We start from the raw sequence: 23,832 nt of genomic DNA on the forward strand, positions 1-23,832 counted from the left end.
GTGGATTTTTTAAGCCCACCAGTGTCCATTACAACCCACCATGTAATGCGGCGAGCCTAATCGCGGATAAAAGGGTCCTCCTGTAACTCTTAGAACATGGGTGACAGAGGTCCAGAAGACACTGCAATGTAAGTGGGAAGAATTCATGTCAAGGTAGACTTACCCTTTGCTCCCACCGTTTGTCGAGATCGCTCATGTCATAAATAAACTAAAGACATTTGGCTAACACATCTTCCCAACCTTAAAGCGAACAACCACCTGGAACGTCAAGCCCAACAGAAACTTCGCCCTCCGCTCCAAAACCACCAAAACTCAACAAGCGACGGAAGTCGAAAAAGCTTTCAAGTCCACCATTAGAAAAAGTGGATTCACCACAGGGAGACCAGCAAGGACCTGGGGAGAGCCCATCCACAGATCCAACAGCAGCCCCAGCCGATCAAGGGGGTGATCAAAGCAATTCCCAAGAACAACCGCAAGATACGGGATCAAAGATGACCGACGCAGTAGGAGATGTCGGCAACTTGACAAAGGGCGTCGGCGACAAGGCCGGCGGCGTCAAGGACACCGTCAAGGAGATTACCACTGGTGGTATGAACATGAACATCGACGATCCGGATCTGCAGTGGGAGACGCCGGAGAAGAGCGGTAGCCTGCAAATCCGAGTCCGACTCAATTTGCGTGCAAAAGTGCAGCTTAATCTTGATGCGAGAGTTAAGGGTGAGGTTGTTATAGGGCTTTTGTGAAATTGTTGGTCGGTTTCAATGCTATTGAAACGGGCGTTAGCCTCACCCGCACGAAGCTGTACATTACATAGTAATGTAATGATAATTGACTTACTGCTGCGTAGTTCCACTATTAGGTTGTATAAGATGCACGGATCCTGTATGTCACTACTGTGGCTGGCAAGCTGGCACAACAGTATTTCTGTAAGCCTGTTCGTTCCAGGCAACTATAGCACGATGGCCGAAGTGTCAAGCGCCAAATCCCAGTTTCCAATCTGACTGAAGAAGTTATCAATATTGAGGTCACTGTCAATTCCTGAGGTAAATGGAAACGGTGTGCTGTTCGGCATTTGCTGTACTTCCATATCTAAAACTGCCAACTGGCCGTTGGTTGGGTCGATTATCTCATCCAGGATCCGGGACAAGATTCCATGGGCCCGTCTGCAAGATTCACCGTTGACTTCTTTTCGATTGATGCTCCTTTGAAGATTTGAGACAAACACAGCGAGGTTTTGTATAACTTCGGCTCGAGGAACCACCTTAATTTCCGGGTTCGAAGTGTTGAATGAAGGATGCAGGTGCTTCAATAGGTCCACTGCCAGGATACTGGCTCCTGGTAGCCCGTAATAGAGCATCTTGGGAGATTTTCAGTTGTGCTTTTTTTAATAAAAGAAGACTATTAGCACTTACAGGCCAAGATATATCTCGCTGCATGTTGGATACCTGATCAGAGAGTGACACTACCTGCAAGACTGTATTCAGCAGTGACCTCGAAATCCTGTACAATGGCTCCCGCGTCCACTCTGTCTCGTTCAAAAGCTTTCGATGCAATAAGAAGCAAGTGTATTTTTGATCCATGTATGTAGTCATCACAACATATCGCTGAGGAGGAGGTATGTGCTGAGATCCAGTGATTTCGTCGTACTTGAGCTCATGTGGAATCTGGTCCCATACAGCTTCCTGTCGAGCCAGTATATCCCTATCGAGTTCTAATGAATAATGTAGAGCTAACCCGAGAGCAAAGAGTACTCACCTTGCCAAAGCCTCATTTCCAATAGAGAGTCGCGTACCGAGACAAAGTCCAAGTATTTCCTCCCGAAACTGGCTGATAATTAGCTTTATCCGTCTCCAGGTTGCACCACGAAATTGTCGATCCATATTCCAGCCGTTCGCATCGACATTGTGTAATGCATTATCTAGTTCGTCTCCCTCTAGCAACAGTATCTCGTCGTCGATATCAGCGGGCATGGTATTGGCGCAGTAGGGTCCAGAAATTCTGGGCGGCCGGCCGAGGAATGTACTGATCGTTTTGTCCATAGAATATATCTGGGCTGCGTATCTCCTTCTCAACTCAACTTGGTAGAAAGGATAGGTTGCCTCGAGTCCGGAATCCTCCTGGTGAAGTCCGAGCGCGAAGAACATGCTTGAGACATCGCCCATGCAGCGCCATAATTGGAAGCCTATACAATCAGTATATAGTCCCTACGAACCAGTATCGAGTCTATCCGATGCCACTTACTCATGTCACCGTAGACCAGGTTCTTCAAGCAGGCATTCCCATAAAGTAACCATAGTGCTTGGGGGCTAACACAATTGTAATTGTTACAAACGGCCGTGCAATAATCGACACCTTCAGCGAGTCGATGAATGAAATCCGGCATCTGGTCAGATCGTGATGTTTCTGGGGGTTTGCTTCGTTTATTGACGTCATATTTGAGTGACACTCCAAGGATGGCAAGGACGAAGCCAATGATCTCCCATCTGATATTAGGCCCAGTGAACAAGGTGTGATAGTCCTCCGCCGGCAGAGTTGTAAAGGCATCTAAAGGCTTGGCAGTGTTTGCGAACAGAGTCACAACAAGTTGTCTCAACCGATTGCCCCTAGATCTTTGCATAGTATCTTGTATCGATTCGATACAAGCCTTGATAAATGGATGCGGCACCATGCACGTATAGGAAAGCTCGAGGTATCTGCAAATACTGTCTGCAAATCCTGGAAACTCGAACAGCAAATTCAACACCTTAGTACCCTCCGAAATCTGTTTCTCTGTATACTTCTCCTGATAAGTTGGACAACCTGGACCAGAAGAAAATTCCTGGGCGGATAGCTGTCCCAGATAGCGACCAACAACATTTTGGTCGTCACTGATATTTGCTGGGAAGGCTGTCGACCCAAAGAATTGAGCTTCTGCGCGAGGCACGGTCCTAGATGTCGATGACGAAGATATGCTCTCTCTCAGTGAGTTATCACGAGCAGGCAGGGATTTCAGGCCCGAGGAGCCCAAGGGCCGCCTTTTCGGCCGTCCAGACTTAGGCCTGTCGCGCGGTTTGGTCATCGGCGCAGGATGATAAACACAGCTATTTTCTTTCTGACGGACGACACATCTGTCGCAGACGGGAGTTTTGTGATCGCAGCGAATCTTCGATATTCGACAAGGCTCGCACGAGCAAGGCTTTCCATTGCGTCTGGTTGAGACTGAGCGCCGAGAACTCATATTGAATACCTAAGTCAGAATGCCATGGATCTTCTTAAAAAGGGAAGAATCATCAGATTTGAGCACAGATCAAGCAGTAGAAAGAAGGCTTAATCCTTTGCACTGGAAATGATGATGCCAAGCTGTTTTACCTCGGAGACGCAAACACACGAGCACAATCCGCAGTGCTCCACAAGTAAGAAACAGGGTAAATTCACGGTCGCCAAATACAGTGGTGGATTTCAATTGGTCACATGACAGTACCCCACTAGCAGATAAGCCTTATTTTCAGGGACAGCAAACTTTAGGGCGATGGACGCTTGTCTTGTAACAGAAAGTCCTATCCTGCAGTTTTTTCTGCGTGTGAATCGGCGCATACCAGAGTACTTAAGTGCCAAGCATGAGGATGTTTGTTCCTTCTGTCAGCTAGTAGATCGATTCATCATCTCCAGCGGAAGATGTGGGGGTTACCCACCGTACGCATCAATATGGAGGGACAAGTATAAACCTTAAGACAATATCGTGATTAACCAAAAAATCAGTAATTGGAAGTCCTTCTAAGCATTATCAAACTACATCTGTATGGCCGTTCTCTATTACATTGATTGAAGTCTGGAGATACTGCTCCGTAACAGTAATATATATTTGGCTGGGGATGTTACATTCAGTTTTACTCAGTACTCTGAAGAACAAACCAAGTAAGCAAACGTCACGTAACCATTTCCAGATAAATAAAATGGAGTACTTGATTAAATACGTATACAATAATCCGATGGAAGAGTTCGCGCCTTATCCACAGTGGCAGTTGCAAGTTTCTTCGGCACGTCGCCCGATTCTCAACAATTCAATGCAGCCCTCATCGCAATTTCCAACTTCTTGATGGCGTCGTCAGAAATCTGATAATGCACCACCAAGCGCCCTTCTAATCGCTCTTTCTCATGCACCTTGAGTCCTAGCTCCTTTGCTACCCGTTGGAATGCTTTCTTGTCGACCTTGCCATCGTTGAGATTCATCCACATCATGTTTGTCTCCGTGGGTCTCATTAAAGACCCACCTAGGCGTTCCCACATCATGGAAATATACTTTGCTCTCTCCTGACACCGTTTCAACTTTCCCCCAAGGAACACTTCCTTGAGTGCAACGCACATGGGCGCCGAAATTATCCCTGTTTGACGCAGTCCCCCACCGAGAAGCTTACGCATCCACCTCGCTCTTGTTATGAACTCTGCGTTCCCTACAATCACAGACCCGATGGGTGCTCCCAGACCCTTGGTAAAACATAATGAAACGCTGTCGAAGCACTCGCAAAATTGACCAAGAGTACCTGCGCCCGCGACAACAGCCTCCCATAGCCTTGCACCATCAAGGTGCATGTGTACCGGTGGGTCTTGGAGTTTAGCCCATGCGGAAATATCTCGGATTTCGTCGAGGGGCATGACTGTTCCGAAGAGTGTGTTCTCGAGGCTTATAACGCGGGTGGGACAGTCATCTATGCACACAATATTAGCACAGGTGTATTAACATGTAAGTCCACTCACAGATATCCTTCTTGAATATAAAGTGCTTTTTGATGTCTTCTAGCGTCAAATGATGGCCATTTGCTGGGATGACACCGTGAATCAGAGCGCCACATAGAGTCGCTGCCCCACCTGCCTCCATGTTGAGGATATGGCTGCGATGATCCGCAAGGATGGAGTATGGTGGGGTGGTGAGGGCTGTCCGGAGTGCCACTTGATTGCTCATAGTCCCAGAATAAGTAAGAAGCGCTCTCTCGTGGCCTGTCAATTGAGCCATCCACTCCTGGAAATAGTTAGTGGTTGGATCCTCCATCATCTCGTCGTCGAGAAGTGTTGTGTTGACGATAGATTCGAGCATGCTCATATTCGGAGAGGTAACAAAATCAGACCGGAAGTCGTAGGCGGCTCGACCGGGTGTACTCCAATTGTTCTGTGGGAGGCCGGTGTCGTGAACCTCTACTGGGTGTTCGGTCTGGCGGACAATTGTCATGGCTGCATATGGTGGGAATTATTGCCCAGTCAAAAAAGCCTTTAGAGTTGTTTGAGAATTGTAGCGAGGATAATGAGGGTGTCTATCGTCGCTCATTTATTATGCCGCTGTCGGGCAAAGTACGTGTCGGCTTTTTATCTTTTCGCACCCAGTTTAGAGCTATTTCTTCCCGAAAGCTTCACCATAATCACGTCAGAGCCTTGAGGCCTTTTTCTATGCATGTAAGAAAAGCGACGCGTCAGATAAGGAATAATCCTGCACGTAAGAAACAGCTATGCAGGTAAGAAGATCTGCGGCGTTGAAGCGGGACTCGAAGTAGCTATTTAGGTCTTCCTCCGCTGCAAGGTCATACATGGCGCATCAAGGTTTGATACAATGGCCTAATATGGCTAAGCTGTGGTAAGGCACCATGCACATGTCCAAAAGAGTCCGATGCGGTGCGAGCAAACCACCTTGGCCTCAGGTGAATGTCTGACATAGTCTGGGGTTTCCGATGTCTCCATGGAGTAATAACCACACGCTCGGAGTAAACTGGGAAAGTCACCAGCTCCCCCACATTATGCTATGGCCAATAATCGGAACGCCGAAACTCTAAGGGGGATGGTAAGGCGATGTCATAGTACAACGGCGAGCGAGATATCGCACTTGAAAGAGGGGTAATAGCAGTGGGGACATATATAGGGGTCGCCTGAGCAGTCAATCCTGAGGGCATATGTCACCGTTCGAATCAACGAAAGCTCCGTCCTCTGCCAATTTCACATGGTAAACACAATGTCATCTCATCGGAAGGATAACATCGGCGAACTCATCGAATTCGCTCGTTCCCATTCCCCGTTTTACCAACGCGTTCTTGAACATGTTCCGGCAGGCGCCAAAAGTGTTTCTGACCTTCCTGTCATCGACCCCGACGAATACTGGAAGGCGAACACGTCCAATCCCAATGGGGTAATGACACGGCCTCTGATTGACGGCACAGTCATGCGCAGTGGCGGTTCCACTGGCACTCCCAAGCAAGTTGTCATGACCAAACAAGAGCTGTCAACTCATGGCAAAGTCACCGCCAATGCGATGGCTCATGGCTGTGGCTTCCTCCCTGGCGACCGTGTGGCAAACATGTCCTTCCACGGCTCTCTGTATGGAAGTTTCATGCTCTTGAATACAGCGCTACTCGAACTTCCTATACCAATTGTGCACTTGCCTATTAGCGGAAACGAATCCATTGACATGATGGCCCACTATATGAAGAAATTTGATGCTACTGTCCTCATTGCCAACGTTTCAACCACGCGTCGTCTGGCGGAATACTTCACTTCCATTAGCGAGACTCTTCCCAGTCTTCGGCTGATCTTGTACACGGGCGAATGCTTTACCAAGGAGCTCCGTCCAGTTTACCGTGCAGCCTTCCCGAACGCCACCATTTATGTCCGCGAGTACGGCGGTATCGATTTCGGACACGTGGGCATTCCAGCACAGCCCTTCAAGAATGAAGATGACGACATTAAGCCCATCTACAAAGTCTTGGCGCCCTTAGTTATCTTTGAAATCTTGGACGAGGATGGCAATCCAATCATTACACCCGGAGTCAGGGGAAACGTGGTCATCACTAGCTTGCTGAAGAGGCAGCAACCATTGCTTCGCTACCCTGTTGGTGATATCGCTTCTTGGGTTGATTACGATGCGGAAACATTCTACATCCACGGACGTGATGCTGTCAGCATTAAGATCGCCACTACACATCTACCTGTCGCCTATCTCAGAGAATTGATCGTGAGGGTCCTTGGTCAAGGGAAGGCCTCAGGAAGCCAGTTTGTTGTGCGGCTTCTGAAAGAAACCCACGAGCAGGCGCTTGTCTTGAGGATTGTCGCGCCAGAGCCAGAGAACGCATCCGTCGTAGCGAATGCGTTTGAAGAAATCTTGTGCGAGGAGAGCCCTACCTGGAAGAAGAACCGGAAAGTGAAGAACATTGCGCCGCTGCAGATTGAATGGATCGAGGGCAAGGATTTGATTACGAATGCCGGCAGCGGGAAGTTACGCGACATTGTTGATGAGCGGTTTTCGAATGGCATATGAAACTTCTACGTACAATTGTCATACTTTGCCAAGGTTGAGGGAAGTAGACCTAAAACATAGCGAAATATATCAATCAACAACTGTAGCGTTGCCAAAAGTACCCACAGGGGATTCCTCTCTTCAGCACTCTATCGACTATAGGCTAAAATAGGCTAATAAATTATAGTGTCGCAGACCCTTGTTTCGGACAGACTAGCACCTCAACTAGAACCTTCCCATGTAGGACGGCTATGAAATGCAAATGTCCCCGTTGCTGTTGCCGAAGGTTGGATCAAGCAATGTCCGAAACCTTTTAGCCAGTGCTTGTTTACTCTGCTCAGTATGGACCCTTAGTCCACAGTAGCCTAGACACTTGCTAACAAAAGCCACATAATCATTTCCCTATACCCCTACCCCGCTCCTGCCGCTTTTGTCTGGCCCCCATCCTGAATCCTCATTCCTCATGGCGAATTACCCGGAGAATCCTTTGGTTTTGTTCTTTCAGCTTGTGTGGGCGATCATCACACCAAACTCCAATTGTGATGCGACTCCAAATACCTGCCTTGCATGGGCAAAGCAAGTGGCAAACCCTCATTCAGATGACCTCCTAATGTGCCCAGAAAATCATCAGCACAACTCTGGATCTCTTCAGATGAGATAAAATGGCGCGATTTTAGCGGCGGGTTGGACCGCCCGATCAATATAAACAATAGCGACGAGCCTATCCGCCGATGGTGATTAATACGACCGAATCACTAAAATGGCGACCATGGACCGGCTGCATCATGCAAGGGTCGTATGAAGCGGAGGAGCAGGGTCATCTTGCTTAGGCACGTGCTGCGGGCAGTCAACGGCGCACTAGGTCTTTCCCTGTTGGTAGGAATAATCCGAAGTCTAGATTCACCAAAACTGGGCTAATATAGACCAGGTCTAGTCGAACGTCCCTCCGCTGCAATTTGCACTAACGAGAAGGGTCCTGGTTTGATAGATAGTACTTTGTCAGGATCAACCGGGCAGACGGCAAGACTGCCAAGCGGCTGACGCGATCTTCTCAGCAAGGCTCTCAGTCTTGCCCACCATCACCAGAGTAGGTACGCAAATAGGCGTACAGAATACTAATCTTGCGGCGGGTGGGGGCTTTTTCATGTCGCTACTGTGTCCTGACCGTCCAGACCGCTCTAGTATTGGTCGATCTAACCGGGAAAGGGATCTGGGCAAACATCTGGAATGCCCCCCAGTTTCGAGTTGCGCCAATCAAGGCAGCTTTCTCATAGTACTTGAGAAAACGTGCGAGAACTTCTCCCCGGTACTGCTAGGAGATAGAGATATCGAGGTTCTCATTACCCACCTGCATTTATAATGGTATGCGGCTCCTTATTGAGGGATGGATCTTATCGCCTCACATTGGTCTTTACTGCTTTATGCTCGTCACTCTTTTGGGAGTAACTACTATATCCAAAGGAGCATGCTTGTCGGGGCTTCAGCCAATTTTGGATTCTAGGTGTTGCTTTTGTTGGGTGGGATATTAGTTGGCTGATGGGTGTTCTGAATTTAGGGTAGACTTCGGCTTAATCCATTGCCGATCAATTGTTCAAGCCAAATAGTGGTATGGGTATATTTCATGAAGGCATGTTGGCCGTTCAACGTGGTTACAAACTGACCAGCTTCATCTGGACTTTCACAGGAAGTGCGGTCGCATTATGTGCTTTTTGTTTCACAGTGTATGATCTTGTAGACGAAACCACCCTCGATTGTGTTCATATCCAGCAATTATGACGCGCACGCCCTTCAAAAGAATTAGGATTGTTTTCCCAGCTTTAATAGGATCTACAATATTCCAATACGCTAGTATGATTACGCCAAGAAGAGCAGATCAAAGACTAGCTGCGTCGAGTATTTATGTCTGGGTGCTACTGCTTAGGAAGGCTAATATGTAAGCTATATCGAGTCATCCCGAAGATCAGCAAGGCTGTACTTACCTTTTGTATTCTTATAATTTTATAATTCTCGAAGCTCAATAATTGCTTGCGGATTTGACTTCTCAACCCCTTCAATTCTACGATGGACTCATTCCTAGACTCCAATATGACAGAGATCAGAATACAGCCATGTCCATCACAACGAAAAAGAATCCAAAACCGCATGGCGCAGCGGAAATTTCGTGAGTCAATACAAACTCTTCCAACTATCAAGGTTCCATCTAATATTTCTGTATCACCCTATAGGTGAAAAAGCAAAAGCCCAGAAACAATCCCATCCTCCAGAAAATCAAGCCAATACTATTGGCAATGGAAAAAGCCACGATGCACCGCCCAATCTGCCGTCACGGATAATGGACCCTGAGCCCCACGATAACGGGTATGCATACTTGACATCGGGGAACTATGTTGGACCTTTGTCTGCAGTCACCTGCAGTATTCCAGGCCTCCTGGCAGACAATATACAGGAGTCCAATCACAATATATTCGAAGATGCTATTATCACACCACCGGAAAGTATCGAACAATCGCCATATGATTTGCAGACATCAAGCCTTGAAGAGCAACTTTTCAAGTTCGTATAGCCTCTTCCTTAACAGGATCGTGCATATATTGTTTATTATCAGATCACTTACCTCTCCTGAGCCGAAATATAGGTCTTGTCCTCCTAGCGGAGCCGATTGCGGTATCCTTCTCGACCCCGATTTTGCGTTCTTAGGTAACCCACAAGACCAACAGAAAGGGCAACGTCCAGAGGAGAGACATAGATGCAGATCCGCAATTGCTACCTGCCATTGTGATAGTGTGGGTATACTCTTGATTAATATTTATCTTCTTGGACTAACCACCCCAACTAGGGAAATTCTAAAACACCGAAGCACGTCCACCGAATTGTTCAGTACCAAAGAGCAAAGTTATTATACCAGACCGAACAGCTTCTCGAAAAGGTTGAGTCCCTATACGATGTCGGCATCACGCTCGGTGTTTTGGTAGACAATAACCACCTTCGGGATCTTATTAGGAGAGCGATAGAAGGATTTCGTTCCCAGCGGGGTTTGGAAACGTACAATCGTGCCGAGGAACACCTTGGGGTGTCATAGATTAGGAGCTTATACAGTATATGGATATTTTCGATTGATAGTTCTCTGGATCTTTTTAATTGCACTTTTCAGGGGTATAGTTTCTCCTGTTTGATTCTTCACTTCTCAGATACAATATTCCAAATCTTCGTAAAAGAAGCCAATGGGGCTTGGAGCAAGAGGTTGGCACTTTTAAAGCTACCTGAATTACCCTACTTGTTCGGTGAGATCTCGAATATGTCAAGATCCTTTTTACTGCAATATGAAATAGCATTTCTCAGGTTGGCTCCAGAGCGGTTCCGAACCCAGTTTTCAAAGCGTGTCGGTGCCTTCCAAAGGCATCACCTCTGGTACCTATTAAACTATCTTCCCTCGAGAAAAGTTCCAAGACCTTAAAGCAAGCGGAGCCACCTCCCAAGCAATGACGAATCTATGGTCGTGATGTACTGGTAATTGGTGGGGTCTGCTCAAGGAATAAAACCAACCTGATCGGAATGAAAGCGTGGACGTTGAACTCCGACCATGCAATTTCATTCCGACGGAGTAAATTGACGCACGGAGTTCATTATCCATGAACAATCAACAATGACATCGTCAAATCTACCTTTCATTCCGTATTACTCTGCACATTAAATTTAGGGATTTAATTGAATGCTAAATATTGAAATATCACTGGAAAAGAGATACCTTGCTCACGCTAACTTATTCGATCAACGTTCGTTTCCGTCTTCATTTACCCAGATACCTATCGGATGTCTTTTCAGGATTTAGACGGAGAACTGAGAGTGCAAGGAATAGATAAAAATGGGCCAAGATGAAGAAATTATCAAGCGGGAAGAGTGTGCGAGTGATGGCGGTGCCGATGATAAACTTGTGAGTGTGCCGAAAATTATGCCCATATTGAAGATATTATACTAACAACTATAAGGTCACCTGGGACGGGCCTGATGACCCAGAGAACCCGAAGAATTGGTCTACTCGTCGGAAGTGGCTAGCAGTCATCTCAATCTCTGGTTTTGTTCTGATGAGTCCGCTTCCAACCACTATTGTCTCTCCGGCGATAGACACCATTGCTGAAGAACTCAATGTCACGGTGACAGTTCAGAAGCCTATGGTTATGTCAATATTTCTCCTTGGCTATGCCATTGGGCCCATGTTCATTAGTCCCCTATCTGAGATTTGGGGGCGGACACGGGTACTGCAGTCATTCAACTTTGTGTTTCTGGTCTTCAATACTGCGTGCGGTGTGGCACAGAGTATTGAGCAATTACTTGCCTTTCGGTTCTTTGCTGGACTGTTTGGAAGTTGTACTGTTGGTGTAGGTTACCAATTGCCTAAAGTATCTGTTTTATGTTGATGCTTAGCTTCAGAATAGATCGGAGCTGGGACTCTCGGAGATCTATTCCATGCCAAAGATCGCGGTAAGGCCATGGCAATCTACAGCATATTCCCTCTGATGGGACAAGTCCTGGGCCCTATTGCCGGGGGCTTTTTGACAGAGCGCACGTCATGGCGTTGGGCGTTCTACGCAACGTCCATCATAGACGGCTGCGTGCAGCTCTTCGGCCTCCTTTTCCTCGACGAATCATACACGCCAGTCCTTCTGCGCAGAAAAAGGGACCGCCTCACAAAGGCAGGAGCCACAGGCCTCTACACAGAACACGACTTTCCAAGCGACTCTAAGCTTGAATTGATACGGACAATCATGATCCGCCCAATCAAGCTCCTCTCAACGCAACCCATAGTGCAAGTCATGGCATTGTATCAAGGCTACCTCTACGGTAACATCTACATTCTCTATTCCTCCATCGCAGTCCTCTGGACAACCCGCTACCACGAGAAACTAGACATAGCATCACTCCACTACCTTGCGCTGGGCCTAGGAACAGCCTTCGCAGCAGAAGTAGCAACCCACATCAACGACCGCATATTCCGCATTCTAACTAAACGGAATGGAGGAAAAGGTCTGCCTGAGTTCCGCATACCCATCATGATACCTGCTACTGTTGTCCTGTCTATCGGGCTGTTCTGGTACGGATGGAGTGCGGAAGCCCGTATGTTCTGGCTGATGCCGGACATTGGAATTGCACTTTTTGCGGCTGCGGCGTACATATGCACGGTCTCGAATAATATCTACGTGGTGGATACTTATGGGCGATACTCCGCTAGTGCGCTTGCTGCGACGTCAATGCTCCGGTGTCTGGCGGGATTTGTGTTTCCGTTGTTTTCTCCATATGCGTGAGTTTCTCCTCCCTGTAAGTAAAGTGGCATTGCTAACAAGATCATAGATATGAACGGATAGGGTATGGTTGGACCTCAAGCATACTGGGTATCATTGCATTGTGCATTGGCCTGACGGGTGTTATATTCATTTGGAAGTTTGGGCATGTATTAAGGAAGAAGAGCCCTTATTGTGCTAGTCGTGATGTTGATGATTGTTGACAGTGGATGAAGCCGGTTGTATTGATTCTATTCAGCAGGTTGGAGTCAATGGGACAGCCTTCTAAAGTAGTTTAACAGTGGTCTATCTGTAAAGCATTCTATTCAGACATTAACGAAATGGAGATCTGGCTTGCAGCTCCCAACCCCAGCATATGCGAACACATTCATTCTTCTGCAGCGGACACTCCAGTCTCCAGCGCATCAGTTTCCTGGGTCCAGCCCAAGGATCACTCTGGCGGTGCCCATCCCGCAAAACATACCACAAAGTCTCAATGAGGGCTCTAACAAATAAGAACAACCAACGTCTCCAACTACCCAATCCGCTGCTTGCGTCTCACCCAAACCTCCTTCTCATCCGCCTCACCCTCCTTCGGATCAGGCAGATCCCGCAACTGCACCTCCCAAACCTTGAGCTTGTAATTACCCCGATCCGCCTGCCCAGAGAAAAGATCAAAAGACCAATCATGCTTAGGGCACGTTATCCCCGCACTCAGGGTGATCCCAAAATCCTCAATGTCAAACAGGCTTCCCTGCGACAGTGGAAATGAGGAATGGGGACATTGCTACACTCAATCAGCATTCTATACCAATTACCATGCCAATGATGGCTAATTAGCTAAGTCATTTGACTTACATGATCAATAGCATGAACCTTGCCCTTATACTTAAACACAAGGACTTGATCTTTCAGATCCTCAAGCGGACCATCAATCTCCGCTTCAACCGGGGCGGAACTTGCACCCGGTATGGGTGTCTTCGGGATCGTGAAAGCTTTGCATTGCGATGTTACCCGACAACCGCCATTGTTTTCCGGAGAGTCCACGTCCGGAAAGTCCGAGGTTAGACCGATGCGCTGCCAACCGCCTTTTCCTCCGCCTGTTTGGGATCGGGAGAAAAAGTTGAACATGATTAGGTGGCAGGTTAGGAGGTTTAGTGTAGAATATACTGCATGGAAGGAAGGGGAAATTTGATGTGCATGGATTGGATCGGATCGGATATCGGAACGCAGCTCACCTGGCGGCCCATGCTAATTTCTCGCCCGCTGACCCGTGCTAACCGCTTTTGGTGATTATATAACCTATAATCAATATAGAACTCATCTGACCAGGTCAAGATCAGCTTTCATTTATATATTATTATTATCTATACTATAACTGTATTCTCGACCTTTCCTTCTCCTTTTATATATTATAATGGCGATAAAATAATCTATCTGTTGTACTGTATCTGCACTATTATGCCAATATCTAAATAGTGAACATAGTCCCGTTGATGTAAGACAAAGGTATTGTTTCTTCCTGGGTAAGAATAAAAAGCCGATATCATATTAAACAATGTAATAATCCATTACTCTGATTATTTTTCAGAAGTTACCTTTTCTGCGCAGCTCGATCTGCTGGCCAATAACATCCCTCGTCATCTGCTCCAACGACCGCCACTGCATCCCCAATTCTGTCTCCGCCTTGGTCGTATCAACAGGCCAAGACTCTCCAGAGATATCGTTTGAGATCTTGAAGCCCAGGTGCGGGTACTCCTTCTTCACAGTCTCTGCAACGTCCTTCCAAAAAGTCTTCTTCCCAGCGAGCAAGTACGAGGACCTATCTGGGATATTGTCGGCCAAGGCCTTGACATGGGCCTCGGCAACATCGTCGATATGAACAGCAGTAATGTTGATCAGGGGTTTTCCATCGGCAACGGTGAGGAAGAAAAGGCCATTAGTGCCACTCAGGTCTTCTGCAGTGGTCTGGAGGGCGTTGCGTCCATACACAAAAGCAGGGTGGAGAGTCACAAGGGAAAAACTAGGGTTCTCGGTCTTCTTGAAGTCCCAACTTGCTTGATTTGCGAGAAGCTTAGATGCATGGTAGAGCTGCATGCTCGTTGCTTCATCGTTGGCACCAGTCAAGTCAGCGGTCTGATCAACTGACAGGTCCCAGTCATTGTTCTCTGTCGAATGCGGTCAATATCTAGCCACGATACTCAAGTCAAAGAATTGCATTTAGCTCTGAGGTGCTCACCCTTAATGACCCCTCCCTCTGGACGACCCGACATAGGTATCAAAGCGGCAATTGAGGAAGTAATCACCACCTTCTTAATGCTGCTAACCTTGGCAGCCTCCTTCAGGATAGCCGTGGTGCCCATGACGGCTGGGCCAAAGTATGTCTCTGGGTTGGTTCCATGGGGCATGGGCGAAGCGACATGCAGCACATATTTAGCTCCATCTAGCTTTCCGGCAAAGGAAGATGGCTGGGTTATGTCTGGGGTGATGACAAATTCGATTCTGTCTTCGTACTCAGAGAGTACCGCCTTTAGTTTAGGAATCTGTTCTTCCTTGCGAACGCTAATGCGCAGACTATAGCCAGCTTGTAGAGTCTTGATGGCAACGGCACTGCCAATGAAGCCAGTTGCTCCAGTGATGAAGACGAGATCGCCGGGCATAGTGATGTGATCAGATGCAGGGATTTGGGAATAGTCTCAAGAGGGATAATATACCGTCGCCTAGCTCTGAAGGAATATATGGCCGAAACAGATGTAAGATATGTGGAATAATCGAGCCAGCTTGTTGGTTGCGTCTCCGTTTCAGACCTTGTCTTCTCACAATTCGAAAACCCTTTATACCTTTTAAAACATCTTTCGGTATGGCTTACATATTCAGAAGAGGATGATTATCAACCAACGGCTGATTTGAAATGTAGAAGGCAGTACACTATATCCCGAGGTACATATTCGGGGCAAATAACTAATCATGAAATCATGAAACGATTAACGTTCATTACGGGTGTGCCCGCCCCTTCAAGTTAATTTTTGATGTAAACTACTAGTATTGACTATCTGGACAACAATTCCGTTTCAAGTGTGTCAATATCCTCAGAGTTTGGCAAAGCATGAGGAGTATTTAACTTACGATATAAGCTTCAAAATATGGTCAGGCTTTTAAGTATTCGTGGAGTAGTGGAGTTTTTACAGTGGACTTCGAAAACAGGTTGAATTAAAGCTCTGCCACTATGCATATCAGCCTCGTGATTTAAATGAGTCATTAGTCAAACGGTTAGTATAAAAGAATCCGTCCGTAATTCTTTTGTAGATTTAGACGGTCATACCGTATGCCAATATCTGCTGGAAAGCGAAAAGTGGGGTTGAGGAAGCAATTAGGGGACATTAGATGCGGGTAGTTCGGGAATATCACTAATCACTGTGTGCAGATAATTCCTGGCGGTTCCATATATTTCTTATCAATACCTTAGTCGCTGAGGTTTGAGCCTATGCCATAAGGTTTGTCAAAGAACATTTTGCGAATAAGTTCGAACGGTTATTAATACTGCTGTGACTTTGACTGACTCGGCGGGGGGCAAAGAATGCAACCGGAATATCTCGTCATCACCCCGACGGTTGGTTTATGCGATCACAAGTGTCAACTTTTGGCAAGATTGATGAAGGTTTGCGTGAACATATGATTTGTAATAGAGAAGCCTATCGTTGTATACACAGTATGCGTCGATACTCCGTCGACCCTACGCCATGGTGGATGATCAATTGTGCCCTTCTTCTACTTGTTCGCCCGCTGATCGGTCGATTTGTGATATTACCTACGCTTAGCTGTTCATGCATAAAGCATCAGTTATCGTAATAACCCTATTCAGAGGTGATGGGGCAGCAGAACCTAGTAGTGCATGACAAGATCGATTGATTCAACTCATACCCTTTATGTCAACCCATCATAACGATTCTGACTTGGTCCCCGGTTCCACCACTAATGTGGAACAACTGGGAATACTTTGGTGATTACTATTCATGCGAACAGTCGGCGGGATGAAATAATCAAGCCGAACAACCATGAATCAAAGATTAGAGTGTCTCCGCCACTCTCACGACGAGATCGTTCCAACTTTGGGAAAGGTTTAGATCAAGACGATTAATCATCATGCACTATGTAATCGTCACAGAGAAAGGTCATTAAAGAAATCGAATAAATTAGGCACAGCTGCACATTCTGAGGATGGTCAAGCAATCATCATTACATCTGGCCATTGGTCCACACAATTGGAGAATAATCAATTTTCACGAATAAAAAGATGAGAGAAATTCTGGTTATCGGTGGAACTGGCGCTCAAGGCCTGCCGGTCATCAAAGGTACGTGTCATAGCAGCTTTTCACCTGGCCTTTAAGTGTATACCTGACTTGTGATAGCCCTCTCCTCTAGTGGAAATTTCTTTGTCCGAGTGCTTACTCGAGACGCAAAGTCCGCTCGGGCGCAAGAAGTTGCACAACTTCCTAATGTGTCCCTGATTGAAGGCAGACAGGATAACCAGGAAGATCTGCATAGGGCTTTCAAGGGTGTTTACGGGGCATGGGTCAATACCGATGGCTTTACCATCGGTGAGAAGAATGAGCTATTTTACGGCTGTCGAGCTTATGAAATAGCGAGGCACCACAGAGTGCAACACTATGTCTATGCTTGTACAGACTTCGCTCTCAAGCATGCGGACTGGGATGAGAATTACCATTGGGGCCATAATGATGCGAAAGGCAGAGTTGCAGATTTTATTCTTGCTCAAGGTCAGGCTGGTATGAAAAGCTCTGTGCTTACAACTGGCCCGTATATGAACATGCTCTGGGATGGCATGTTTGTCCCTACCCAAGAACCTGATGGGACATTTGTTTGGGCTAATCCCGCAAGTATATCTCACTACCTTACCTGATATGAGCTCTACTAGTGACTAACTATGACGGTACTTCCGGCACAGAATCTGGCAAAATACCTCTTATAGCTCTGGAGGATGTTGGACATTATTCTCTTTGGCTCTTTAACAACTTACCAGAATCCGCGGGGCTGAATCTTAAAATTGCAACAGATGAAGTTAGTTTCGCAGATATAGCGGCAGCCTTTACTCAGGTGACAGGGAAGAAAGGGGTGCACCGGTATGTACCTCTTGAAGAGTACCTACCCATGGCAGAGCCTTTTCCAAATGCTCCAGCCAATTTTTACGCCGGTCCAAGTGCTGTGACGGATGAATCAACGATGACATGGCGCCAGAACTTCTCAGCTTGGTGGAAGTACTGGGGAGAGGGCCGGGCTGAACACCGAGACTTCACGCTTCTGAATCGAATCTACCCTAATCGTATCAGTTCACTGAATGATTGGATGAGAATTGTTCACTACGACGGGCAACGAAAGAATGTGCTCAAGGGAGTTGAGGACCTGAAAAGAGCGGCCGCAGTGATGCAGCAACAGCAAGCAACTTCTCCGGTTTGACCTAGGGAGCTAGTAGAATCCTACCTAAGCGTTCATTCTCACTCATCCGTGTGGGATTCGCTCGAGGTTTACACAATGCAGAACTTGGCTTTAATGTGAGCGGGTGCGGAGGCGTATCTAACGACTCGGGTATCTCAATTTTAAACATAGACGTTGCTCTTTCTTGGCTTATTTAGTGTGTAATCTTTAGGTTGTCACACCTAGTGACCGACGTACACGATTGGATATCATGGAGAAAACGGCCGATGTTGTTTCCGTTTTGGTTTGTGTGGGGCAGGTATTTTTCATTGGGGTTGGTTGGGCTGTCGGATATACGAGGTGGTACAATGATTTTTAGCACTGTTGAATTGCATTAAATTAATTACATGAGGCTATTCCATTGTATTGGACCATAGTGTTCTTTTAATTCGGGTAATAAGTAGGCTAGTATGGCATCGGAGCATGTAATAGAATGGAAATCACAGCTAGGATTTATATTCCAAGCAAAACGACAATGTAAACATCCCTTTCACGACAGTCTCCTACGTGGAGGTTCCCATGGCATCCCAATAATCCCTATGCACATAGACATAAGAATAACTAGTATCAACCCGATTGAAAAGAAGAACGAATTGAAGTCAAATTGGAGCTCGGAAAACGCAACGCCACCTGGCCCAGAGATACCGGCCCAATCGCCCACATGACCATAGCTGATTGCATCTATAATTACACCAATGTGTGCATAGCATTTAGTAAGTTGAGCCATCACTATATCGGCCCAATAAGTCCATTTTGGTAGCCAATTTAGACTTGTAATTTGTCATCCGTAGTATGTGAAAAGAGGAATGCTTTCAAAGCAAACAATCACTAACACACTCTGTGTCCAAGAATAGGCCGGGGACTTGGACGAGCTATGTTAGTAGATCCACCCTATAGTTTCCAACTAACTGTTGCCAAATTCTTTTTTTCGAATTCCTTCTAGGAGCACCGATATGTCCCACAGTGTATTTCACGGTTACTATGTCGGGCGTCAGAAGGAGTACCAGTAGTATTAAGCTTATATAAGTATATAAACGGCCTGTGCCTGAACTCAAAAAGACCATCTGATAATGTACCACGTCAGGTGTTGGTGATTAACTGTGGAGAGAGTCCGTCTTTCTCTTCTTGGATCTCAGGTACGGGCTCTGCCAATCGGAAATTGGGCGATGTGGCGGTGAACGTGGATGTGGACGTGTCCTAGCTCTTTGGTTGCGGATACCATGGACATGATGCAGTCATTGAGACGAAATTTTGTAACTCTAATGGTGATACCAAGTCACCAAGTGTGATACGCTGCTTGGCAGGATATGCTCTAGTCAGGTAGTGTGTAACTATTCAAACGAAACGAATCGATAATCTGATTGCATTCAACGAAAACGATTGCACTAAACTGATTCAACTAACTAAGGATCGTGGAGGAGGGGACCAGCGGGAACCCCTATTCCTCTTGCCACCGCCACCCTCGAAACGGCAGGTGCCTCTCGCTTCCCTTACCGGGAAAGCGCCCGACAGTAGTCATGGTTTGCGTTGGCATCTTCATCTTGCTAAATAGAAAGTAGCCTAGATATGTGTTTGCAGGATTGCGTTAGATGCCATATGCTCAGAATACAGCGGTAGGCTGTTTGGCTAGTATCATTTTCTACTTTCCATAGAGATAATGGTGCCTGGCTGGAGGGAAGAAAGTGCACCTGAATGAACCAAGACTTGTAGTTTTTCCAACTCCGGGATGTACTTTACTGAAGTGTTTCAACCATGTCGTGGATGAACCGAGATTATCCTTCTCTTATCTCTGAAACTTTTGATGGCTACCATGTTCCTCTCCAGAGTATGTAAATGTTTGTCAATTCTTTCCACTCTTCCCTATGTCTCCTTTAATGTCGACATCATAAGGATCGTATCTTTTCATTGTCATCAGGCTAAGCGGTGTCGTTCCATCCCTGGCATTTATGTAGCTTGCATGGTATCCATTCATCATTGAGAAAGCCCTTATTCTTTATTCAAATCGCCATCATTTGCTTGATCTTCTATGGCCCAGGTGCTTTCGAGTGATCATTCCGTGTTGCTTTGTTATTAGGAGCCCAGGTTAGCAGAATAGGACCTTTTAGGCACAGCACGCCATTATTCCTTATGAAGACACCACAGACTATATCACCGCCTTGTATTCCATGAAATTGCTTGTCAGGGAAGCACTATACCATGAACATCCCGGCGTATCTGGCAAACTTGTAAGGATGGTTGTGTTTAGCAGAAGCCTGGAACCTATGAGTTACCATCTGAACCGGAACAACGACAGCGTCCATGCTGAGCACCCGGCGCCGAATAACTAGGGTTGGAATTTACATCGAGAGCTGTCCTTTCGATCATGATCGTGAGCTAAGAACTCGATAAATCAAACCATGTGACTGCAAATATAATAATGTTCAGCCCAACCCAAACCCACCCCCAGCGCTAGGTGCGCTTTTCCGCAGCAGAAACTTTTCTTCTGACCGTGCAACTCTTCCTCCTGCACGGCCTCGTCGGTTTCCCATGACTGTCCGCTGCTCCTTAAAGTCTTCTGCCGAGGCCACCGGCTGATCAGAACAGGACCTGGCAACGGGGGCGGCAGGTTCCCGCCTACTGATAGAATGATGATGTGCTTTGACTGGGGCAATACTTGTCGTCACCGACTAAATCATACTGCTATAAAGCATTGAATAGCCTCAAACGTCGCCCACCACGGTATTTCGTGTATAGCAGATGTCATGTAGATCAAACCAGCGGACGATGCCACGTCTGGCGTTTCTTTGAGCATAGCCATTGAGATGACCAGGTGTCTCACTCACCGCGCACCGTTGCCAGGCATCTTCGTCCTCGGCAGTCTTAACGGCGTTTCTCAGCATTAACAATTTAAAAAAAGACGATACTCGAGGTCTACTTGACCTTCCAAGACACGGTGTCCTTAAGGTTTGTTCAGGACAGATTGGCACTCTCCAGAACATGATTTTTGAGCTTGAATACGGAGCTCCTGAACATATGCTTTAGAATGTTATCTGAGATTCTCATCTTTTCCATGGTGGAGACATGCGGGACGAATTCGGCCACAGTCATCGCCTAATCATTGTCATCGTTGGGTTTCCATGTTCGGCTGGAATGAGTAAGCCCGAAAATTAGAGTAGACAATAAACATCAGTGCACCTATAACTGTTGGATTGTTCGAGTTGCAAGATCCATGGATATGCCGCTTACTCACTGAAAAGTGGCTTTCTCAACCCATCTGTAACTCCATAAGTTTTTTAGTCCTGCATGATGTAATTCCTAGTAGTTGTTGTAGCCATATGATCTGGATTTCGTTTTATTCATACCTCCACCTAAGCGGCTACCTCCAGATGTCTGTGGTGATCCGTTTGCCGGAGTCTGGGCACTCGTGTGCAAACGTTGTTTCAGATAGATACAACCTCCTTCCCCTGTGAAATCATGGATGATCAAGTGGAGCTTCAGACGGGCTATCCGGTGTCATATTCTAATGTATGAGGGCATGGAATACGGTGGGTCTCCGGAAGATAGGGTTGTTTCAATGATATAGAGGAGATTGATATTTCTTCGGGCTCTATTTCATATGGGCTGGAGTGGTTAGTTGAGTTATTGTTTGTATCTAAAGGATAAATTAGGCTTTGAAAATATGATAGTATTTGCTAGGACAACCGCGAACTCCGAAGTCAACAATTTGTGAGAATGCTTGATTTTGTATCTGTTACGAATAAGGCCTGTTCAAGTTATTGGTTGGCAGGAAGGTTGTCAGAATGAGGAAGAGAAAGAAGAGGAGAAGGTAAGGAAAAGAGGTTTATATATCTATAGGGTAAGTGAATAGATGATTCTTCTGGGAATAATAACAGCAGAATGCACTGGGAGCTATATATCTGCTTCATGTGTACCAAAACTTATTGAATTAGCTCAGTAGCCATTCAATATCGCAGTCAAAGAGAATAACTCAAGGAAAGAAATATAATTGATCTAGTCAATCATGGACCGTATTCACATCAGGCCATCCGAAGCACATAAAGTAAATAGTAGAAGATCGATCATCAGATCTAGCCACGGCCAAACAAGGTAGCAGACAAGAATGCAAGGCTAAGCGACAGAAACGGTTGCATTATTCGTTCAGCACAGCAGGACGAACACGAACCAGTATTAATACATTATAGTAGAAAAGAATAGGGTGTGTCTATCCCGATATCAACACCCAGAGTAGGAAGAAGATCTGCACAAGTTAGCTGCCATTCGACCAGCAGGTTGCAGGATGAGCTTACCATTAGGACGCCAAACATCTTGGCGATGAGCCACCGGTTCCCGGATACCCGCGTCCAGTACTTCAGTAACTCGCGATGCGCTCCCTGCACGTTATCGACCACGTCTTCCGTGTTGGCGTCTATCCGCTGGATCATGTCGGACTGCTCGCTGACCATCTGCGCAAGCTGACCGAAGATACCACCCAACTCGCTGATGGTGCGTTCAATCGCATCAATTGCCTCACCACGCCCTTGGATATAGGCGTTGCTCGTTTGGGCTTCCTCCATAACCAATAGTTGCTGATCTGAGTGCATAGAGGGGCGGCCGAGCGGAGATGGGTTCGAAGGTTCCAAAGTCAGTAGATCGGAAGCACCGCCCGGCTGAGGCGTCCGCCGTCCGGATGTATTGTAGAGCGGGGAATCGGAGCGCTGCGTATCGAGGGCGGAATGTGTCTTCGAGGATACCGAGGAGACAAAGTTTTCGGTTCTTGATCGTGAGGCCTGAATATTCTTTGTTCGCACTTCAAGCACATCTTTGAAGTTTGCTCCTACATCCGCCAACTTTCCTTGTAGCATGACAACCACCTAACCTCGTTAGCTTCATATCGGTCTCATTATGTGTCGCACGTACATTGTCATTGTGCTCTCCTTCCTGGTCTGCCTTCGACCGATTGCTCTTGGGGTGTTGTGAAAGAGTAAGCGCTTGCAACGAGGCGATTTGCTGATTCAACGACGCGAGATCTTGTTTGATCACAAACGTCAACTCCGAGATCTCAACCGGTCTGTCGTCAAAGAGCGTCTTTCGCTTGGCCACTGCGGACAATGTTAACTTCATTCATCTAACCGTCTGAAGCCCACTCACACTCGGCTAGTCTCTGCAGCTTAGCTGTTGTTGCCGTAATTCCTCGTCCAATTTCCACAGCTCTCCGGGCAAACTCAGACCTTCGTTTGCCACCCTGCCCATCTGCGGAACCGTTTGCTTGTTTCCGCTGCGCATCTGTCAGAAGAGCCTGGCGCTGTGCGCTAGCTTTATTGGCGGCCATGCGCTTCTGGGCTTGACCCAGAATGGCGTGGAACTCGCCCGTACGATCTTGAATGGACGGGCCGGTCATTGTGTAGGTGGATGTAGGATGAACGGGGATTAGATGAAAGAAAGATGATTCGGTAGTCGGTCGCAATGCAAGCGAAGATGTACAGGGGTATAGCCGAATGCAGAACGAATGCGCGACGTGAGATTCCACGGAATCGATCTAATCGATAAGGAGACAACTGGAGACGTGTCCGTTGAGTGGTGGCGATATAGCTAAGGTAGAACGAGAGCGGAGAAGCATAGATTGGAGGTAAAGTTGGAGTATTACAAAAGGGCCATATCAATCAACCGAGACCAGCATCGACCACCGTAGAGGCACGGGGAGAGAAGATGGAGAGAGAGTGGAGGAGGAGCGAGAAGCCGACGTCGCCAGCCCGTCTTCCGTCCGTAATAGGAAAGGCGGAGGCTCAGCCACGTGCACCCCAGCCACTCCAGTTTTCTCACTAGCCACAGGGG

General features: G+C 46.9%; 11 protein-coding genes across 11 annotated transcripts; 6 read left to right on the plus strand and 5 right to left on the minus strand.

The window, feature by feature from the left end:
- Nucleotides 1-162: 162 nt before the first annotated feature.
- Nucleotides 163-843, plus strand: BO88DRAFT_405228 (uncharacterized protein). The gene has a single exon (XM_025706821.1). The coding sequence runs from the start codon at nucleotides 492-494 to the stop codon at nucleotides 741-743; it is 252 nt and encodes an 83-aa protein (XP_025562700.1). The 5' UTR covers nucleotides 163-491; the 3' UTR covers nucleotides 744-843.
- Nucleotides 844-853: 10 nt separating this feature from the next.
- Nucleotides 854-3,058, minus strand: BO88DRAFT_488278 (fungal specific transcription factor domain-containing protein; the record flags this gene model as incomplete). The annotated part of the gene is made up of 4 exons (XM_025712605.1): nucleotides 854-1,357; nucleotides 1,413-1,701; nucleotides 1,756-2,182; nucleotides 2,242-3,058. The coding sequence occupies 4 exons, from the start codon at nucleotides 3,056-3,058 to the stop codon at nucleotides 950-952; spliced, it is 1,941 nt and encodes a 646-aa protein (XP_025562701.1). The 3' UTR covers nucleotides 854-949.
- Nucleotides 3,059-4,031: 973 nt separating this feature from the next.
- On the minus strand, nucleotides 4,032-5,203 carry BO88DRAFT_463236 (l-allo-threonine aldolase; the record flags this gene model as incomplete). Its single annotated transcript, XM_025711244.1, has 2 exons — nucleotides 4,032-4,685; nucleotides 4,735-5,203. 2 exons carry the CDS (start codon nucleotides 5,201-5,203, stop codon nucleotides 4,033-4,035), a joined length of 1,122 nt encoding a protein of 373 aa, XP_025562702.1.
- A 771-nt stretch (nucleotides 5,204-5,974) lies between these two features.
- On the plus strand, nucleotides 5,975-7,273 carry BO88DRAFT_463238 (AMP-dependent synthetase/ligase; the record flags this gene model as incomplete). Its single annotated transcript, XM_025711245.1, has 1 exon — nucleotides 5,975-7,273. One exon carries the CDS (start codon nucleotides 5,975-5,977, stop codon nucleotides 7,271-7,273), a length of 1,299 nt encoding a protein of 432 aa, XP_025562703.1.
- A 2,087-nt stretch (nucleotides 7,274-9,360) lies between these two features.
- Nucleotides 9,361-10,339, plus strand: BO88DRAFT_463241 (uncharacterized protein; the record flags this gene model as incomplete). The annotated part of the gene is made up of 4 exons (XM_025711246.1): nucleotides 9,361-9,413; nucleotides 9,446-9,805; nucleotides 9,888-10,035; nucleotides 10,089-10,339. 4 exons carry the CDS (start codon nucleotides 9,361-9,363, stop codon nucleotides 10,329-10,331), a joined length of 804 nt encoding a protein of 267 aa, XP_025562704.1. The 3' UTR covers nucleotides 10,332-10,339.
- A 775-nt stretch (nucleotides 10,340-11,114) lies between these two features.
- BO88DRAFT_425857 (MFS transporter) lies at nucleotides 11,115-12,752 on the plus strand (the record flags this gene model as incomplete). The annotated part of the gene is made up of 4 exons (XM_025708866.1): nucleotides 11,115-11,183; nucleotides 11,239-11,622; nucleotides 11,686-12,548; nucleotides 12,599-12,752. The coding sequence occupies 4 exons, from the start codon at nucleotides 11,115-11,117 to the stop codon at nucleotides 12,750-12,752; spliced, it is 1,470 nt and encodes a 489-aa protein (XP_025562705.1).
- Nucleotides 12,753-12,786: 34 nt separating this feature from the next.
- Nucleotides 12,787-13,733, minus strand: BO88DRAFT_366360 (Rieske (2Fe-2S) protein). The gene is made up of 2 exons (XM_025704033.1): nucleotides 13,387-13,733; nucleotides 12,787-13,315 (listed from the first exon to the last, which is right to left on the minus strand). Exons 1-2 carry the CDS (start codon nucleotides 13,657-13,659, stop codon nucleotides 13,064-13,066), a joined length of 525 nt encoding a protein of 174 aa, XP_025562706.1. The 5' UTR covers nucleotides 13,660-13,733; the 3' UTR covers nucleotides 12,787-13,063.
- Nucleotides 13,734-14,067: 334 nt separating this feature from the next.
- Nucleotides 14,068-15,188, minus strand: BO88DRAFT_463243 (putative 3-beta hydroxysteroid dehydrogenase/isomerase; the record flags this gene model as incomplete). The annotated part of the gene is made up of 2 exons (XM_025711247.1): nucleotides 14,068-14,696; nucleotides 14,768-15,188. The coding sequence occupies 2 exons, from the start codon at nucleotides 15,186-15,188 to the stop codon at nucleotides 14,116-14,118; spliced, it is 1,002 nt and encodes a 333-aa protein (XP_025562707.1). The 3' UTR covers nucleotides 14,068-14,115.
- Nucleotides 15,189-16,011: 823 nt separating this feature from the next.
- BO88DRAFT_53777 (uncharacterized protein) lies at nucleotides 16,012-16,463 on the plus strand. The gene has a single exon (XM_025712951.1). The coding sequence runs from the start codon at nucleotides 16,147-16,149 to the stop codon at nucleotides 16,375-16,377; it is 231 nt and encodes a 76-aa protein (XP_025562708.1). The 5' UTR covers nucleotides 16,012-16,146; the 3' UTR covers nucleotides 16,378-16,463.
- A 359-nt stretch (nucleotides 16,464-16,822) lies between these two features.
- BO88DRAFT_463247 (NmrA family protein) lies at nucleotides 16,823-18,111 on the plus strand (the record flags this gene model as incomplete). The annotated part of the gene is made up of 3 exons (XM_025711248.1): nucleotides 16,823-16,880; nucleotides 16,938-17,426; nucleotides 17,495-18,111. 3 exons carry the CDS (start codon nucleotides 16,823-16,825, stop codon nucleotides 18,001-18,003), a joined length of 1,056 nt encoding a protein of 351 aa, XP_025562709.1. The 3' UTR covers nucleotides 18,004-18,111.
- Nucleotides 18,112-21,728: 3,617 nt separating this feature from the next.
- On the minus strand, nucleotides 21,729-23,712 carry BO88DRAFT_405231 (t-SNARE syntaxin). Its single transcript, XM_025706822.1, has 4 exons — nucleotides 23,149-23,712; nucleotides 22,918-23,099; nucleotides 22,308-22,871; nucleotides 21,729-22,258 (listed from the first exon to the last, which is right to left on the minus strand). The coding sequence occupies exons 1-4, from the start codon at nucleotides 23,396-23,398 to the stop codon at nucleotides 22,223-22,225; spliced, it is 1,032 nt and encodes a 343-aa protein (XP_025562710.1). The 5' UTR covers nucleotides 23,399-23,712; the 3' UTR covers nucleotides 21,729-22,222.
- Nucleotides 23,713-23,832: the final 120 nt, after the last annotated feature.

Source organism: Aspergillus vadensis, assembly GCF_003184925.1.
Source record: "Aspergillus vadensis CBS 113365 unplaced genomic scaffold BO88scaffold_12, whole genome shotgun sequence".
Classification (NCBI taxonomy): Eukaryota; Fungi; Ascomycota; class Eurotiomycetes; order Eurotiales; family Aspergillaceae; genus Aspergillus; species Aspergillus vadensis.

What these genes read in the sequence shown, in the direction of transcription:
- BO88DRAFT_405228 (XM_025706821.1), top strand. Translation starts at nt 492, where the DNA reads ATGACCGACGCAGTAGGAGATGTCGGCAACTTGACAAAGGGCGTCGGC.
- BO88DRAFT_405231 (XM_025706822.1), bottom strand. Translation starts at nt 23,398, where the DNA reads ATGACCGGCCCGTCCATTCAAGATCGTACGGGCGAGTTCCACGCCATT. An exon ending in AAGGAGAGCACAATGACAAT is followed by an intron (nt 22,872 to 22,917) that starts GTACGTGCGACA and finishes TAACGAGGTTAG; the next exon opens with GTGGTTGTCATGCTACAAGG. An exon ending in AGATGTTTGGCGTCCTAATG is followed by an intron (nt 22,259 to 22,307) that starts GTAAGCTCATCC and finishes TAACTTGTGCAG; the next exon opens with ATCTTCTTCCTACTCTGGGT.
- BO88DRAFT_53777 (XM_025712951.1), top strand. Translation starts at nt 16,147, where the DNA reads ATGCGATCACAAGTGTCAACTTTTGGCAAGATTGATGAAGGTTTGCGT.
- BO88DRAFT_366360 (XM_025704033.1), bottom strand. Translation starts at nt 13,659, where the DNA reads ATGTTCAACTTTTTCTCCCGATCCCAAACAGGCGGAGGAAAAGGCGGT. An exon ending in AGGTTCATGCTATTGATCAT is followed by an intron (nt 13,316 to 13,386) that starts GTAAGTCAAATG and finishes GATTGAGTGTAG; the next exon opens with CAATGTCCCCATTCCTCATT.